The sequence below is a fragment of the Chiroxiphia lanceolata genome, chromosome 18 (assembly GCF_009829145.1).
Source record: "Chiroxiphia lanceolata isolate bChiLan1 chromosome 18, bChiLan1.pri, whole genome shotgun sequence".
NCBI lineage: Eukaryota > Metazoa > Chordata > Aves > Passeriformes > Pipridae > Chiroxiphia > Chiroxiphia lanceolata.
In genome coordinates this window covers 11819001-11838946 of record NC_045654.1, presented here as the reverse complement: position 1 = coordinate 11838946, position 19946 = coordinate 11819001, and the positions used below count along the sequence as shown (strand labels likewise).

Here is a 19946-nt window from a genome sequence, read left to right as displayed (position 1 = left end):
TCCTCATCTTAGTATGGATAAGCACTGCAGCAGTCTAAATCTTAAATACTCAAATCTTCGTTTGCAAACAGGAATTTCAAGTGTTATAATTTAATTTAAAAAAGGGCAAGTGTACAGAATCCATCTTGTCCAACAGCTCTTCCCCAAGAGGCTCAGAAGCCCCAACTCTCTCTGCAGGGTTTCAAAAGAGAGCTACAAACACCAATGTCCAGCAACCAGATGTTTTGAGCCCCAGTAAGACTCTTTCCAAACCAAAATATAGAGGGGAGGAGTGAAAACTTAAGCCCTGAGCAGGATTTGCTTTTGTGGAAAGGGCTTTCCACGGTGCCTTGGTTATTTATTGGAGTGAAGATGGGAGAATGGGGGAGCCGAGGGTGGTTGCTGCGAGTTTACAAGGATTCAAGGGGTTAAAGAAAGAGAGTTCCCTTTGTATTTACAGAAGCCATAGTTCTGTGACAGTGAGACAGGGCACACATATAGATGAATCAGGGCAATCTGAAAATCTGCCGCTCGTGAGTTCAGCACCGTAACATTCTTCTTGAGTTCCATTAATCAAAGAGTCTGATTTATGGTAGCTTTGAGTTGGATGGTGTTGTAGTAACCCTCAGTTGTTGTGAAAGATACAGCAGCCAAATACAAAAGCATTTTTTCCAACATGACTAGAGCATTATAAATTTTTTTAAAAGTTTTTAAAGCTATTTCCCGTATCAAATGACTACCAAATGAATAGTCTCACAATCAGAAGTTCTGAAGACTTTCAGAGGAATCACTTTTTAAACAAAAAGGCTTCAATATAAAATACTTGAGTGAAGTTCCTACTATTTGTGTGGCAAATCAAAAAAATTGCTTCATTATATACCAGGTGGAAGGTTTTCTTTTTCAGTGACATCAATTCTGCATAAACCACTTTATGCTTTATTTTTTATAAAACACATTTTGTATATATTTGATTGGCACAATCGAACTTTGAAGTCACAAACAAGCACATTCTCATTTCCAGGCATGCATCAGAAGTTCTGTGTTATGAAAATGGTTCCCATGGGTTTAAAAGCACATGAGTTATGGGTGTAACTGCTTTAGCTCTCAGAAACCTGGTAAGATAAACGAAGGCAGGGAAACTTCCAGCAAAGCCAAATGTTCCAGTGGCCCCATAGCTTTATTCCCAAGATGAAGCTTTCTAATTGCTGCTCACACTTAATCGCAACAGCCCTTCTTGTAGTGAAAGGTTTATTATAAGGAGCCATAGAACCACTGACAGGATTTACTGACCAGACTTTGTCTTTGTTCTAAGCCTGATTCTTTGCCATTTCTATTACATTTCAGCTGATCTCTTTTTCTATTACATTTCAGCTGATCTCTTTTCTTTAGTTCCCAAGCAGTTAGTAAGTCTTTATCCCTTCAGGTAAAGGAACCCCAGAGGAAAAGGCTGCACATCCAAAGGCAGCCGAGTGTCCCGGTGACATTCAGAGCTGACATTTTGCGCCTCTAAAAGTTGTGCTGAGTAGCTGAGAGACGTAAAACAAATGCAAACCCTGCACAGGCATGTCAGCACCTTTAGAAATGATGAGCTCTAACCGTGCAGACACTCACCAATAGCAGCTGTGAAGTACTGCTCCACCTCCCGGGGGGTCAGGGCCCTTTCCCAGATGATGAACTCATCGAAGGCCCCGTTCACGTAGCGCTTGCTCTGCTCCCCCTCTGTCCCCGTCAGGAGATTGGCACTGGGGTCTCCATAATCATAGAACACTTTCCCATCTGGATCAGTTGTGTTCAGGGTTCCATTGACATAGACTTTCAGCCCTTCTCTTGATTTCCAAGTGAAGAGAATGTGAGTCCAATAAGGACCTGTGGGACATTAAAAGTCACAGCAAAAGCCATGATCAATCCCATTTGGAGCTTTTCCCGTTCAGGGTGGTTTTGCTGACTCTTGCAATGGTGTGGAGCTGCATAGGAAGAGCTAAGAGTGACTTATGGAATGCTGAGGCTGTGTATATTAATCTTTATACCCATGGGGAAGCCCATGCTTTGGCAGAATGCCTGCTAGCTTTTGTCTGAACTTGGGCTCACTGCAGCTCCATAAATTACAGCTGTTGAGTATTATTGGCCAAGATTTGAGGTCTCTTCAATACTGTCTCAAAACTCAGCTCAGCAAGAACAGCATAAAGGCTGCAAGAACTGGAGAACAAGCAAACAGACTAATTAAAAGCTGTCACAGTTTCTTTGTTATGCTTGAGAGTTAGAAAACATAATATTAATTTCCACTTGGATTGGATAAACCACAAAGGGCGAATTATTCTTACCATTTAGCAGTTTTTCTCTTAAAATAAGATTTCTAAACTGATCCATTAAACTACAAAACTCTGCTACTATGAGGTTAGAAAGCCCTATTTTAACAATGCACAGGTAGTCAAATTAGGGCAAAAAAATATTATTGAATGTCAGTAGCATGATCAGAAAGACCAGAATTTGTTCCAGTCACTAGGTATTACAATACACAGTTTAGATAGAAGCAGTAAGATATGTGATAGACCAGAATGTTTATTAATACTATGGCATGGCATAGAAAACTTGACACTCAACAGATAACAAAATTATGAAAGCACTAAACACCCAGTTAGATACTTACCAAATAAAGTCTTAATTAGGACGGCAGCAGAGACAGCCCACCAGTTTTGGAATATACTGAGAACTGACAGGGATTAACCAGCATTTTTACTCATGTTTCCATCTAAACATGCATTAATCTATGATGTAATAGTAACTCCACTTCAGAAACAACTGGAAGTTGGATCCAAGGCCTGTTACCGAATGGCAAATGTTCTACAATAAAACATCACTTTTTCAGTTTGTGCTTTATCTCTCTCTCCCCTCCTCAAGAGAATTCTCAAGCACAGAGATCTGTAGCTATTTTTATACATCTACTTCTCTTTCCTGATGTTGTGCTCTTACCACTACCTCTGTCTGCAAGGATAGAGCAAAAAGTAACAAAGAAATTACAGGGGTTTTTTTAAATTATAAACTGTACCTGGTGGGCTAAAGCTTGCTTTCCACTTCATCATTGCATTCCCACGGGTGTAAAATTCCACTGAGCCTTCACCTTCATTTGAACAGATCTTGAAACCACTGGAAATTACCCGTCCACCAGAGGCAGGGAGAAACTTGGCCTGTTGGTCTTGAGTCTTCCAGAAAAAGGAAAATGTTACTCCTGATAAAAACAAGTGAGAGGAGACTTCAATAAAAAAAAAAAAAAAGAGTGCAATTAAAAATTTCCAATATGTAGAATACAGCCAGTGGGAATGCTTTTGAGGCCAGATCATCTGCTAGCATAAACAAGGACAGGGTTTTTAAAATCAACAATGCTCTAACAGTTTAAGCCAAATAAACATCTCTCCCTGTTTTGCATCACATGTGCACACACAGGACACTGCAAGAATCAGTGTCCTGAGCAGCTTCTGTCAGTTAAAGCCAAAGGTTTTTGATCACAAGTCTCTTTCTCCCAGAGTTTTGCTTCCCTTTGCCTTGTCTCTCTATTCTTTTTACCCCTCCCACCCTCCTGTGATGATTCCCCTTTCCCCCTGTGATCTTCACTTATTCCAGAACACCCGTTGCTCTCATATCCCAATATCCTCCACCATATCCAACACCTACATTTGTTTTGGTGTTCACCCAACACCATCACAGCCAGAATTAGTGCATTGACCATTCCCAGGCTACTGATGCACTGCCTGGCTGCCCTCACTTATTGAGTAGCACTCGTTGCTAACCACACTTTAATTCTTTAAGCATGCTATTACATGTGTTTTCATACTTCAGTGCTCCAATAACTCCTGAAAGCAAAGAACCAGTGTAAAAGAGTGGAAGAGCTACACATGCAGAGCCACAGAAAAAAATTCTGATGTCCCCACCTACACAAAAATAAAAGAATTCTGCTCAAATGCAAGTGCAGTCCTGCAAGTCCACATGTGATTAGCTTTGTCCACAAATAATGCTGTTTGATTCACAGTAAATTTTACTACTGAACTGTAAAATGGAGGAGGCTCTTCAGATTACACCTTAGGAAATATGATTTCCAGAAGACAGTGGTTTCTTTATTAAAGGTCACCTCAAAAGGCTTAACTGAAACACAAGCAGCAATCAGACCTCCCTCGCACTGCAAAAGTTCTCCTGGCTCTACTGGAGAGGTTCTGCAGTCAAATACAAAGAAAATGGCTTGACTAAACAGCTCCTAAAAATGTTCACCTCAGAATTCACAGTGCAAAGTGCTAACAGTACAATCTGAGTTCAGAGTAGGCTGAAGAAAAGTTTCTAAGCACAGAAGTGGAAGAGGTTTTGCCTCCGGGGATCACAGTGAATTAACAAGGCAATGACCCTGAAGATCACCTTATCTAAACTGCCTGCTCAAAGCAGGCCCAATTTCCGAGGTAGATCTTGTTGCTCAGAGCTCAGCTGGGACTTTAACATCACCCTGGATGCCTCTCTCTGTGTAAACCACCCCGATGCTTGGCCACTCACATCAGGGAGAATTTTTTTTCCTTGGATCTAATCAGCATTTCCTGGGCTAAGATATGCTTGGGTTGCCTGGCACATTTTCACTGTGCATCTCCAAGATTTTTTGGCTCCATCTGCTTCTGTAACCACTCATCAGGTAGGTGGAGGCAGCCCTTAGAATCCACATTTCCTCACAGTGCAAGGAAATGCTTCAGCCTCCCCTCCCATGTCCTACCAGACTCATCTGCCAGACTCACTCTGGCTTGTCAGCACCTCCTTTGTATCAGGGGACAGAAATGGGATGTAGCACTTCAGAAGAGTGCTGAACAGAGGGGAATAATGGAATAATCACTTCACTTAACCTGCTGACTATGCTTTTTTTTACATTTAGTCAAACTACCTATCTGGATGATTTTATAGTTAGCAGTTCTGAGGCCCTCAAGCAGTATGAACTTGCCAATTTGCTACCAGATAGCCCAGGACAAGTTAATGAAGCTCTCAAACTACTATGTACATTTCTTGTTAAATCCATAGATTTTTACATGTTTCATAGTTTTATGATCAAGGATAGAAAAGCCTCAGACAGTTCATGATACTCATCAGAAATGCTATATATGGTACATAATTTTTTTATATTTCACATAACCTTTTTAATAAAATTAACTTAGCAGAAAAGCTAAAAATTGTTGCAGAATAAATAATTTAACTAAGTAATATCCTCCTGTCTAACTGATCTTTGTGTCCATACCTCATGACAGCAACCATCAGTTTGCATGGTCTGCATCCCATTCCCTTTATGCTTTACACATGATAAAATAATCACCATGGAAATGGACCAACAAACATCACTGGCCTCCTAGAAATCAATCAGCAAATGAACATCAGCAACCTCAGTTTGCTTGATCTGATGGGTGTGGGTTTAAAGCCGTAAAAATGCCGTGGGCTCCCAGCTGAAGAATTTGAGTTGTCTTGCAATCAAGCTGCAATATCTTCATCAGCAGCTAAATCTGAGTTCATGTTTCAGCCTCTACCACACCAGGAACAGGCTGAAACACTGATCCAACTCTGGTTCCAGAAAGCCATGGGTGTCCCTTGCACAGCACCCTTCACCCCCCTGGTGACACCAACCTGGTGACACCACCTGGTGACACCGAGCCTGACCACGTTCAGCTACTCCTGCTATTCCTCTGTCAAAGCCTCTCACAACCTTTTCCCACTTCTGAAACGTAAGGAATTGCTGTTATTCCTTCTTTACAGGCTGGGAGATGCAGTTTAAGTTATGTAGACAGTGAAACTTAATTTTGCAGCCGTCTGCAGTGGTGCTGGTTTGTCCCATCTTTGACTGCCTGTCCTACTGGAATGTCCTGTAGGAACTGATCAACCTGGGGCCATGGGAAAACTGGATCTAAATCCTCATTATACCTTGGACCGGGGTATTCCAAAACTAAAAGTGAAAATTAAAGTCAGGCACACAACAAACACCCAACTTTATGAAATGTTATGTTGCACAGAGCTTTTTTAAATCTTTTTTGAATTTCCACTTCACGTACGTTGGCTAAATCCGGCTTCTCCTAATGTGCTCAAGCTAATGATCACGAGAACATTCTCTTGCATCTTTCACAATTCTTTTGACTGAAAATACCACTCCAATGAGCCCAAAACTGCTCACAGAAAAACCATTGTTTGAGAACTGCTTGAGAAAGAGCGAGGCGGGGGAAGAGCGTTTGGACGTTTCAAAAGCGAGAAGAATTTGTTTTCTCAAGTAAAAATAACAGCCCTGAGATGTTATGAAATTATTAGCCTAGGAAAAAATAGTGGGACTTTTGTTTCATAGCTCGGACTATTTCATCTGGAAAGATCCCAGGACCATTTCGTTCCCCTGGTTGAAAGCACTTAACACCAGTTTCACCCAAACACAACCAACGAATCAAGGGATGTTTTAGCAACAACAGGCTGGAATAAAATTACCTTTCATCATAAAATTACACCTTATCCTTGCCATAGGTGTATTTGATTAGAAAAGAAACTCCCTTTAGACAAAAGAGTGTTGGATTTTCCCCTTTTTTTTTATTAATACCTGCTACAGTGATTTAGTATTTATGGTTTGTATGAGTTCTTCACATCTTACCTGTTGGACATTTCAGTGTTTTATGCTTTTAATGTCCTTATTTGTGAGATGCTGGGAGTGTTCTGGTACTATAAAAATAATTAGGTTATATTGTAGACTTTGAAACAATATGACTTCCTGATGATTTCTGTTTCCCAGTGGTATGAAAAAAAAGTATGAAAAGATACAGCATATACCAGAAAACACACCTACAGTTGGATACTGAATTACTTTTTCTAATACTCTCAGGTAACAGCCATGTACCATCTGCTCTCTGAGTGTCTCCTACTTTCACAAAAAGTTCATACACAGCTCTTGTTTTATCAGCTCAAAAATAATCCTATTTCAAGCAATGTCACCTCTTTGAAGAACAGCCTAAATCAATAAAAGCAAAAAAATTCAATATCAACAATATTTCTTAAGTTTAGGGACTGTTGGAGTTTATAGAAAGCCTCATTTTCTATTGAGCCCTCCATTTGCACAGATTTTTAAACCCCTGGTGAATGATTGATGTCAGTAACAAGGTGAGTGTTTGGTTTGACAGTCAGACACAGTTTGAGCCATTTTCTGTAACCAACACATTGTCAAACCTGTGCCCTTCCCATTCCACCTGTCATTTGGTGCCCTAACCCAAGAAAAAGGGAACAGAAACAGAACTAAGAGATTCAAGTGCCTGTGAGGACAAATGGATTCCATAACACCAGAGACCTGCAAATTTTGTTATCTCTGGAGATAAATGTGAAAAACCCAAACCCATTCCTGCTCAGAGGCCACACTGAATCTGTCTCCTAAATTTGAAGTCAGTGTTACAACTTCTTTGCTTGTCAAACTGCTGATCTTGTGAGAATTAATTAACTTTGTTGCCACTGGTTAGATTTGGACTCTGTAGTTTATTTCTGGCTTTGTTGAATTAATTACACTGTAATTCCTGAGTAGTTGGTGACCAGTTCTAATTTAAACTGCAGTTAGAAAAGACTAAATTTTCAGCAATCAACACTCAATTGTTTTAAAAGTCAAAAAAATGTCAAGTTAGATTTTAGATTTCATTCCAACAAGGAAAGAAATGACAAGTATTGAATTACATAATTTGACAGCAAAAGAAATGTAAAAAATAATTAATAAATTTTCTCACCTTCAGGTCCACAAACTTCTGGATTACTAATGCAAGAATTCTGGTAGCTTCCAAAGAAGAGAAAGGTAACTCCTTTCTTTTCAGTGACATAAATTCCTTTGTTCACCATTCCTTCTACAATATCTAAAGGAAAAGCAAAATATAGTTTAGCATTTACATCAAAACTTCCTGGAAACGTGATTTTAACAGGCTCTTACACCTCAGATGTTTATCTTGTTTCAACTACATGTTTGCTTTTGTTGCTTTTGTGTGTTTGTTTTTCTTTTAGGTGTTTTTGTTTGAGTTTGTTGGTGGTTTGCTGTTGTATTTTTAAAGAAACATACAGATATCTCTTTCATTTCAAGTTTGTAAATATTATATCTGTCCCTCAGCTCTGTGATTAACTAAGACTGTTTAACAGAACCCATACACCCAAAAATTATTATTTAAAAGTAATCTGAACAAATCTTACGCTTTCCAGAGTTCTGAATACCAGACACATCCTAGAGGTGTCTTACTGTTAGGCTGAGTTAGTGAAGAAATTCTTTAATTAATCAAAACTGGCACAGAATAAGGTTCTTCTTTTTTTTTTTTCATTTTAGAAAAGGAAAGTTTGTGATCAAACCCATTTTTTATTAAAAAAGTAATTAAACGAAATCAACTTGAGAAGCTACACTAAAAAGACAAAAATATATCTCCTTTTCAGACATCCTTTGGTGTGGCATCCCTGTCATTTGGAAAGGCCATTTCTTTGTCTTGGCTAATTTTCTTGTGATTTTCTTATTTCCCTCCTAAAGAAAATCACTGTTGATTCATCTCCTACCAGATGAACCTTATTAAGACTAAAAAATGTATTTATTATAGGAAACCTCACGAAGGTCTGAGAGTACAGATCCAGATGATGATGGGAAGCTCATCTCCATTGTCCCAGGATAAAAAGAGGGACTGGTTTGAGCAAGGAAGGCAAAGGGAAATCACAGCTAAAACATTCTGCTGGGTCAAGATGCCCCAATCCCACAGGATATTAAATTGTCTATTTCTGAGCAGACAGGATGACACTGTGTGGGATTTCTGTTCACCCCACTGTTTGGGCTCACATTCCTGCGAGGACTGGGAACGTTCAGAACCTTGGCTTTAAGACCCTTCTTTTATAATTCCTTCTGGAAAGGTGTGAGGAGCAGAGCTGCTCCCAGGGAACTCCAGCAGTGAGAACACATTGCCCTGCTCTGAGGTGCAGGAATTGCCAGCCAGGAGCTGCCTGGCATTTGGGAATCTTGTGACATCCTAAGGGGAGATGAGGGAGGCACACAAATGGTCTAAAACACGTGAAGGGTGGGACGTGAGGGCTTTCTCTGGGTATTTATCCCTGTACATCCACCTGACCCAACAGAACCTTTTGCAGAGCACAGACCATGGCAAAGCTCAATGCTGGGGACAGACCATCTATCTCGAGTGACAACCATCAAACTGCTGCCACTGCTCCCAGCCTGTGCCTTCCTTTATGCAACAGGGACATGGGCAACACAACATCTCCTGTCCAAACTCCAGACAACCTCCAGGCAGGAGGGCAGCAGTCCCAGTGCAGGATAACACCCCTCAAGGACACAGCAGCACTGAATGCAGGTTGAAATATTCTCTTATTTCAGTATTTAATTATCGTTTTTCATGTATCTTCCCCTTCATTTGAGGAAGAAATCACCAAGTCCTGCCTCTAATTGACAGATAAAATTTGGTTTCTTTTAAAACTGTGAGTGTGCACTATGGAGCAAAGCAAGCATTTCTAAGTTCTTCCTGAGGCACTTGAATTAGAAGTTAATCCAGCCAGAATAAATCCCATAAGGTATTGCATTTCTGTTTCCATAGCATCTCCTTTGCCACTGATGTCACTCTTTATAATGTTCATATTGAACATATTTTATTATGTGAGAACTATGCAAATGGTCTATAAAGCAGATAAGAAAGGACTGAAAGGAATTAGGGTCATGTGAAGTTCATTATTAATAGAGTTCACATTTGCCAGCATACTTTTACTGTTAGAGAGTAAAAAAAATAGTAGGTTTAGTATTCCAATATAAAAATCTCAGTATCTGAGCAGCCCAAATGACAGTTTCACCATTTCCATCCTTCTGCTTAGGTCAGATTTTCCAACAACTTGATGGGAATTAATACCTAAGCATAAAGTGGACAAGAGGTCGTATTTCAATTGCACCTACACAGTATAAATGTTAGTGACTTAAATTAAGTGACTTTAATATCATGCTGCTGTAAATGTAACTGGTTTCCAGTCTGTCAGGTTTCTACCTGGCAAGTTGTGATTTTCTGTTCTTCCTTTTATCTCCTAGTGTGTTGATGTTAAAGAAAAATACAATCAATAAATGGGCATATATATGCAGATTTTTGCTTCCCTGGTTTTTTTTAAAAACATCAGGTGAATCAAAGTTGTCGTGGTTGACAAGATCGTCCTTCCAGGCTTTGCAAATTTGTTTGCATCTGTCTTTCTAAACATGTCCTTTAAAAAATACTATGAAACAATTAAAAATGGAGGTTTAGCCTTGAAAACAAGAAAAAAAAAAAATCAACCTATTTATTCTTATATGTTCCTCCGAAATGTCATCTCTGATTTTAATAAGACTAACAGAAATTTTTTAGGTTCTGGAGGACCACTAAGGCACATCCTCCTCTCCTAATAATTGGGAGCAGCCCAGGGAGCATTGCAGGAGTGCTTTTCCAAGCACGTGTGACAGTGTGAGCATAAACCACTCAACCAACTTGAACCAAAACTCAGTTAATTTTGAATCCAACGTTACAAGAACCATCCAAGCTTGACAAATGCAGAACAAAAAAAAAAAAAAAATGTAAATCCTCACCTACAGTTGCAGAGAAGTTAGAGTAGGCAGAGTCATTGGTATATACAAAGGTAGAGTTATGGGAAGGAAGCACAGTGAAGTTGTGGATTCTTAGAGCTGGGTGGAACAACAAAAGAAAACAAGCAAATAAGCAAAACAATGAATCAACACAATCAGTAATGAATTGACCAGTTCATATCTCTCAACTCAGCACAAAGCACAGATATTGATCTGTGGCCTTTAAATGATCCCACAACTTCTCCCTGGAATCTCACGAGAGAAGCAAATCCAGTGGCACTAAAACAATATTTTCTTCACAGTTATCGAGAAGAAAAAAAAATATTAAAAAATGCAATGGCAGTGAAGGGCTCTGAAATATATTCCTCCTGGTGAAGAACTCTGCATGTGTAATAAAAATCATTATACTGGTGCAAAAGTTATGGGCAATTCTATCCCATGTCCAGTTGTAGGCTCCCCAGTATAAGACATGGACGTACTGGAGCGAGTCCAGTGGAAGGCTGAGAATGCTGGGAACTGCTCAGCCTGGAGATCTGAGGGCTCAGGGATCTTCTCAATGTGTGAAAACACTCCATGGGAGATGTAAAAATAGTACCAGACTCTCCTTATTTGTACCCAGCGAACAGACAAGAGGCGATGGGCACAAAATAAAAATACAAAAAATTCCATCTAAACATAAGAAAAGCCCCAACTTTTTTATATCTGACAATAAAATTTTATTCTCTAATTTTTTTCCGATGTTGATAATTTAACAGTGTCTGGCACACTGTAATTTTTTACCCTGGGCAGGCAAATAAAGCTTGATGGAAAACCCATGAAGGCAAAGGGAGAGACATTGATTTCGGATTTAGACCCTCCGAGCTCAGAGAACAAAAAGACAAATGCTCTTAAAACCAAAAAAAAAAAAAAACCAAAAAAAAAAAAGAAAAATATACACAAAACCCTCAAGATAAAAATGCATGGAAAACCAGGGTCAGATGGGAAAACCTGAATACGGCCACTTTCTTTTTTATTTGCCATATTTTGAGTTGATTGTTTCCCTTCAATTGCTTCCACTGCTGAGATAACCAAAAATTAATTTGCTGACACGCTCTCACAGCACAAATGCATTGAGAGATATAAATCTGGCTTCGTGCACAATGACTTCAACAAATAAAATGGATTAACGTGACGGACAGATTATGATGCTTCAAGGATTCAAGAGGAGAAACATGGAATGAAAATAATTGCATGATATGACGAGTGGAAAAACAAGAAAGACTCCAGCAATAAACAGAAGAGTTGTGTCATCAGAATGGTATCAAAAACAAGCAAATTGTCACCTGCAGTAGATTACAACAATAAAGAAAACTTTTCTTGCATATCAAAGTCAAATATCAGGCAGATACATAAAAGCTCTGCTGGAGGCAGTTGAGATGATATCTGTGTCTTATCAGACAGAATATGAGCAGCTGAGAATAATTTGAGTTATCCACTACAAAATTAAGGAAAGAACTCAGCATTGTCAGAGTTGCTCTGCAGAGATAAAGACTTGGCTCCTGGCACCCTCTGCAAATAAAAGTATGACAAAGTCCTCCAGATCTCTTCAGCAGAGTCATGTAGCTGGCTCATTTATGAAGCTTTTTAACACCATGTCATAATAGGAGTCAAAAGAGATCACTCTTGTGAGCCAGTCCCATTCCTGTAAGTGAAGGTTTGTAGGATCAGGAACTTCATCTGTTCTGCTTTATCTCTGCCAAGACACTACTAAAAAGATCTCTGAATTCTGCTGAAATAATGTCATTTAACAAAACTTGAAAAACAATCTGACATTAATTGTCATTTTTTCTAAGAGCTCTGTTTTATATTTATCATTTTCAAGCACTTTCCAAACAACTTTGTTGTAACATGATTGCCAAAACAGTGCTTGATATGCAACACTTTACCTTTTTTGAAACTATGTGAAGTCCAGTGTCAGAAAATGACTTTAACACACTGTTAGAGAACTCACATGGTAACTTTTTGTAATGCAAATTATTATTCTATTGAAGTCAATAGGAATGCTGCCATCAGCTCCTAATGGAAGCAGAATATTGCCCAGATATATTTCTGGTCAGCCAATTCCATTCCTTTCAGAAATTTTGTGGAAAGATAGGTCAAAGCTTAAGCTTAAAATACTTGAACACCTCTGCAATAAAAGGGTTTAGATATTTATGGATCTTTTTCAGACTTAGGACCAGAGATTGATATTGCCATTTTTGTGTAATAAATAGCAATAACTTTGCACTTCTGGTAACACTTTTCACTTAAGGTTGTAAAGGTCTCTAACTCCTGATTTAATCTTCTGCAGTGGTTCTTTCTGGATAAAGATATTAAAGTCACAACAGCCCCCTCCTTGCACTGGCACAAAACAGCTCAGCTCAGCTGCCAGGGTGGGCAGCCCTGCAGTGAGGAATCCTGGGGAATGCACAACCAGCACAGCTTGGAAGCATCAGAGGAGAGAAAAGAGTTCATGTGAAAATTCCTGAGGGAGCACAGTGGTTCTGCTGGAGCCCCATTGACGACATCACCTCCACATCCCTGGAAAACCCCACACCCCCTTTTCGGTCCTGATGTGAAACGTCAGATCCAGAGAACTGCTGAATCCAACCAGACTGCCCTTTAATACCATTCCCTCTGGGATCCTGCAGTCCTCACAACAGACTCTTTAAATCAGTGAGTTTTGCCTTAAAATCTCTCTTGATTTTGCCTTATTGGAAAGAAAAAACCAAATTAATATGAACTAATGCTGCAACACTGTTTTTAAGGAAATACCCAAAAGCAGATAAAAATGAGTAAGAAGTATCCAGATAAGAAATTACACTTCTCTTTCTACAGATTCTACATGCAATTTTTAAAAGTGCATGAGGAACTTGGGCATTTAACTCCTTCCAAATTAAAAAAGGAGACACCTGCACTGCTGGCATAGCCCAAGATCTCAGTCACTGAGTGTATTAGTGCAGGCAATGCATGTACCAAACCAACTAATAACAATGTGATTTCAATGACTCTTTGGATCATAAACCTTTTCTCTTTATAACCTTAACAATGCACAGACAGCCCATAAAACCTCTGAGAATACTCTATAAAAATCAGCTCACAAATAAGATGCCATTTGGACATCAGAGCACTGCAAAAACACTAACTGAGAAAAAAAAAAAAAAAAGCTCAACTGCTGTGCACAAAAGCTGAACCCTTTCTTTTCTCCTGCTCCTCTTTTACTTACAGACTGCCACAATACTTATGTTATTGCCATTGTCAGTGAATCCTTTGTCTACCTCCATTCGCATTCCCGAAACTCATTATTCCATCCACGTCTTCCAATGGCCAGTAATGGGAAGCTGATGCGAGAACTTTGAACCCTTGCAAGAAACACAGTTGAGAAGATTATTAAAGACAAGACCAACAAGGAGTGCAACCAAAAATAACAATAAAGGAGGTCAATTGGTTAAGTAATGAAAATATTTTCTGTACACCCAGTGTGGCACGTAAGTGAGATCATAAATCAACACAGCAGAGTAGATAAAAGCCATCTGATTAACCACTGCAGAAATCTGCTTTTAAAACTCAACTGTTTTTTATTTTAGTTGTATTTAAATTGTGTAACAATCTCTGACCAAACCTCTGCTTGTATCCAGCAGCATTCATTGAAGGAACAGCTGAGGAGTCAGCCAGAGTAATTCTAGATTTTACTGAGATTTCAAGCACATGGTGGGTAGTACAAAGCACTGTCTCTATAGCAAACTACTCCTGCTCCTGCCTTCTCCAGAGCTAACTGAGCTCTCTGCAGCTCCAGGGAGTAGAAGATGCTACAGAGTTCCCAGGTATGTTATCCTCTCATCAAAATCCACTGGAAAATCAGTGCAACACCTTGAGTTTATATTAATCCAAGCACTTTTTCACCCTTGGTTGTCTGTGGGGAGACACCAAGAAGGAGCAGGACCACGGATGAGAGCAGAGGTGTCTGCACAACCATTACAGCAGAGTGCAGCCTTCCTGATGCCTCCAGACAGCTCCCACCTCAGCAGTAGTACAGCAGAACTTCCTTTAGCAGAAGGAATTTGATTTTCCTCGAGGGAAGAGCTTCCAGAATATTAAGCACCATATGGAAGAGCACTCACTCCTCCCCACATGGCATCATCAGCTATTCCTTCAGAACCTTCCCCACTGCACCGAAACCAGAACAGCTCTTTGTGGCTGATGAGAACATTTTGTTTTCCTAAATGTCCTCCTTAGCAACAGGTGGACAAGATGACAAAGGCAAAATATCTGCTGCTTTCCACTGGCACTTTTATCTGCACAGTCTGGCTGACCAGAGGTTGAACAGATTTTAGATGTGATGACTTAAAATTAGTCAGAAGCAGGCTGCCCAAAACAACCAAATTTTTTGTTAAGATAACAGTTCTATTTTAAGAGTAGAGCCCTAACAATGAAGGAAAACATGAGCTGTAATTTCTTGTTACCTTGTTAGCTGCAAGAAACCCTTTATTCTCAAAACAATCGATTCAACCAGCTGTGCTGAAATAAATTCATAATCTCCCATATCTGAGAAAGTTTTAGAAGATTGATGCAGATACACAGAAATGTTACTGTGAATGCAAATGAGAAATGATGTGTTTTGTTCACCATGATGCCACATCACCCAACTGCTTTGAGTTAATCTTTTCTTTAGGGGTGCAGGGGGGGAACACAATGAATGAGAGGGGCAAAGAGAGCAAATATTTATATTACACTATATCTGTAATTCTCTGACCTACAATCATTTTTCAATCCCAAGTAATCTTTCAAGACCCTGAGGTGTGAAGCTGATAGAGGTAAGTTTATTAAAACCCACTTCAGCTGTCATACTCCACAGAAAAACCTTCCCACACCTGATGTGCAAATTAAAACAAGTCACAGGCAGTCCTTTGACATTTGCAGACTATCCCACACCTTTCTTCACTCTTGAGATCAAAACACCTTGCCCATGTGATAATTATTCTATCATTTTAATGTCCTGGACACAAACAGGATTTCTTTATCACGGATATGAAGGCGCAAAAATTTTATTTGCATCCTTAAACTGCCAAATGCACCCAATGGAGAGTAGTTTGATGGCCTCCACCCTCATGGTTTAGTGTCTGAAGCGTGACACAGGTGGGATCCTAGGATTTATTTTTTTATTATGCGTGCAAAGTTGATAGAATTGCTAAACATCAGAGCAAGGAATTGCAGATCTGAGGAAACACAACTAAAAGAAATTCTGCATCTTGTGAGGATACACAAACTACTCAGACTTGCTTCCAAACTCAACTCTACCAAAGATATCTAACAAAGGATTCATGATTGACCAGGATCTGTTATTAGCCCTCCTAACTACATGTTTGCAGTTGTACAGAGGTTTTCCCACAGAGAGGGAGCAGGAGCATCAGTAGATAAGATGGGGATATCTTTAGGAGAATTGATAAGGTTCTGTGGTCACACATTTCCTTTGGCTATTAGGAAGAAAAAAGCAAAACTGTTAATGAAAGGACAAAGGTGCTGCCAGAGAATAGTGACACAGAATAACCACATACAAAATCCAATCTGAAATTCCAAGCAACCCAAACTCAACTAAGCTGAGCGTGGCAAAGCAGGCTGAGAGAACGGGATATAGAACAAGACCTTTTGCATTTCTATCTTCAAAGAACATATTCTGGCTGCTGCAAAAGAAATGAAAAGTATAAATTTCTGTGGCAGTAAGAGCATCCACATAGGCTAACCTGAGCTAACATACCTCCATCTGACTTTCCTCAAACTCCCAGCTCCATTTGCAGAGCACAGACCACACCTGCTGGTTCACAGTGTGCTTATGTGCAAATATCTCTTGCTCCCATGAACATCTCCCTTTTTTGTATTAGGGGACAAAAAGGGATTTAAGAGAGGTGGTAGAAAAAAAAAATAATTAGAAAAAGAGAGAAAAGAGAAAGGAAGCTCCTGGGAGAAAATTATCTGATGCCAAAAAATGTGCCACGACACGGCACAAGCATTTTAGTAGCAGTAGCATCAAACAAAGGCATTGCCATGGCTGGCATCAAACTCAAAAGAAGCAGCAATATTTTAGAGAGCTTACATTTAAAAGCTGTGAAAATAGACCAAAAAAAAAAAGGGAGGGGGGGGGGGAGGGAAACAAATATGCTACAAAGAAAATTACCCAGAGCCACGCTGCATGTTGGTGGCTTTCCCAGCTCCCAGTTCTGAACTCCACAAAGCTGTGCTGTTCCCCCGCTTTCAACCAAAAGACCTCTGGAAACAAATACCTGTTGTTTTGAATGCAATATCCTTTCCATAGATAACTACACTGATTAGAACAAAATCACAGGATTTTTTTGCAGCCTGGTTCAAAGCCAGAAAGCATCTCTTGCAGCTGTGCTTCATACACACACTCTACTCCAAAATCAGGGCTGGGTAACTTGCCCCCCTCATTGCAGGAGGCTTTTTCCCCCCTGTTGTTCCACCAGCCAGAAGCTAGTGATCCTCATCCGCAGGGAATAGGATTGTATTTCTTGTTTTTGAGCAAAGGTGGGACAAAAGAAACTAAACAGGCTGAAGCTGCTGCACTGGCAGCCAACACGGCACTGCCACGGATCTCCGTGTTTGACTTGAAAATAATTACATATGGTTAAAACTAAAAAGCACAAAGCAATACATGAATTGGTAAAGCAGTAAATTGTGCTTGTACACCACCATGAGGCTTGAGGTTAAACTATTTATATAAACATAAGAGTTCTTCAGTTACACACACAGACCCCGAATAAGCTTCGAATAAGTTTTTTCTACATTGAAAACAGATGAGAGATCCTTAAAACGCCCTGTGACTGATTTAAACTGAAGAGTGGAGGCTGGGAGGAGGGTAGATGACTTGAAGCCATGCCAAAGTACTGCAAAGTATACAAGCTGACATATCTAACAGTAAATCATTGAATTGAAAATGCTGAACATTGAGGAAAAAAAAGGAAAACGGTCTGTGTGGAGGTCTGATTCAGAGAAACACACTCAAAAAAAAATTAATAAGTGTATACAGGATTTTTCCACATAGCAAATACAGGCTATTTTTCTGCAAATATATTTCTATACAGAATATTCAGTAGGTAGGTTACTGAATTTAAGATGACTGGGACAGTCTGATACTTTAGACTATTACATTTTTAATACAGAGCTGACATTCAAATGTAGGATCACAGTTTCTTTGGAGGTACTAAGAGAAGAAAAAATACAAAGCAAAAAAGCAAATGAATATTTAAGCATATTGTCATAAAATGTAAATAGAGTGTTCCTTACCTGGGTGTTTGGGGAGCTGGGAATAGTTTCCATACACCTGCACATAAAATATTACATAATGAGACATAGAGAGGCAAAACTTGCTAAGAGGAATCCAAGTATATCTCAATACTGGCCACATTCAGAACATTACCTGGTATTTTTGCTGCAATAAAATCAGCAGAGAATAATGACAACAGAGCAGGGATAATATACTTTCCATGGTCTATTTCAGGTTAAAAGTACAACTGAAATCAACTCCTGTAAGATTTCAATCATAGTTTTCCTTTGCTGCTTTTGGTATTAAAAAGGTCATTTTCCATGCAGGTTCAAAAAGTCTGTTCCTTCAGTGATGGTGAAATATCCTTCCAAACCCTTTAAGTAGTGTTTTCTTGCTTCACACTTCGATATCTTCATTTAACTCCAAATAAATCCCCATGATTGGAGGAAAATTAAAGGAAATGTGCATCAGATCCGAAAGTTGTGCCGTTGAGTGGAAAGGAGTCAAGTATTTCTGTCACAATCCGTGCCAAAAAAAGAAAAGATCTTGTTTTCAACTTTCTTCCTACAGTTGCCTTTTCCTTGCAATTACTTTCACGTTGTCAGAGACCCGAAGCCGGTGGTAGTTTTGCTCGCAAGAAAATGCACTTCCTTATAGCACATCGGGCGGAAAACTCTCCCTCTTCCCTCAGAAACTGAGCTGAAAAGAGCTGCAAACCCCCCTCTTGTCCAGCTCACGTTTGCACCTCCATCCCAGATCTTTTTGGGTGGAGAGCAAGGCTGAGTGATGTCATGCTTTCTCCTCAAACTTTGTCCCATTCTGGTTCTCTATTTATATATCACGTTGCTGCTGTCTCTTCTCTGGGTCCTAACACCAGCCAGCCAGGAACAAGTGGAAACGAGTCCATGTGCTTCAGCAAACAGATAAAAAAGGGAGATTAGTGCTCGTAGCAATCTGCACACTCGCAGAGGAATCGAAGCCAGAACAAGTGTTCACAATTCGAACGCTCAGGAAAAACAGAGCAGCAATTTCTGAAGGAAAGCTGAGATCTGTTTACTGAAATAACAGATTGTAGTTCAGCCTGAAGAAGCATAACCTCCAAAAAAACCACTGATTTAAATCACACAGCACTCTGAGGCATTGATTGTACCGTGCCTGTGTCTAGCAGGGGAAACTGAGGCATTCACTATTTCACTGATTTGCTCAAACTTGCACAGTAAAACCAGTAAAAACAAACCCCTGGGAAAAGACCTCTTAAAGTAGCTGCTATTTTACTTTTTTACATAAAAATAATTACATGTAAATACTTCTATGAATCTCCCAATTACACCCTGAACTATATCACAAATAGTAATCAGCATTTTACATGTAAAAGAAAAATAGCAGCTAGATCTAGTTGATATTTTTCATTTATTTTGTTCTGCTATGATAAAATCTTGTTTTCAGCTCTCTGCAAGACCTTTATTTTCAGTGAAATAAACTAGAGTAATATTTTATTCACCTTATTCACCTGGTTCCTTTTGTCAACTCTATTTCTTCCAGTGTATTATCCCTCTTACTCCTCTGCTGCTTGATGGCAACTTCTGCACCAACCTCTTGACTGGTTCATTATAACTTTTAGGATGAAACAGTTTTCCACTGACACTTTATATAGGTATTATAGAGCTGGAATCCAGCAAACTTGGCAGTAGCTGTGGCCCTGATTTCCCCAGTTGGCTTCCCAGATGTGTTCTGAACTTCCAAAGCCTCTGGTGGTAACAAGCTCCTTGTAAACAACTGGCAAGTGGAGGGGAACTCAAGGGTCCAAGGACCGAAGAGATCAAAATTAAGTTTGGGAACCCCAAGGCATTCACACTGCCTGGATGCTCCAATGTTACCAAAGTTTAAAAATACGAAATCTCAGTATTGAAATCAAATATGAATTTTGTTTGTAATCCTGACTTAGGACCCACAACAGAATAATTTTGAAAATTTTGAAATTTCAGTTCCTTCAAAACTTTAGCTTCCCATTTAATGATGACCAGTCTGACTTTTGCTTATTTCCCTCCAGGTTTTTTCCAGACTTCTTCCTTCATTACT

General features: G+C 39.5%; 1 protein-coding gene across 1 annotated transcript in view; it reads right to left on the bottom strand.

Annotated features, from left to right (window-relative positions):
* The window catches only part of ADGRD1 (adhesion G protein-coupled receptor D1), a 140756-nt gene extending 122093 nt beyond the window's left edge, over positions 1 to 18663 (bottom strand). The window contains exons 1-6 of the mRNA XM_032706168.1: positions 18021 to 18663; positions 17888 to 17924; positions 13867 to 13950; positions 7728 to 7850; positions 3026 to 3205; positions 1591 to 1845 (exon numbers count right to left, since the gene is read on the bottom strand). Coding sequence (XP_032562059.1) covers positions 1591 to 1845; positions 3026 to 3205; positions 7728 to 7850; positions 13867 to 13950; positions 17888 to 17924; positions 18021 to 18089 — 748 coding nt within the window. The 5' untranslated portion in view covers positions 18090 to 18663. The remainder of the gene's footprint in view (positions 1 to 1590; positions 1846 to 3025; positions 3206 to 7727; positions 7851 to 13866; positions 13951 to 17887; positions 17925 to 18020) is intronic.
* Positions 18664 to 19946: the final 1283 nt, after the last annotated feature.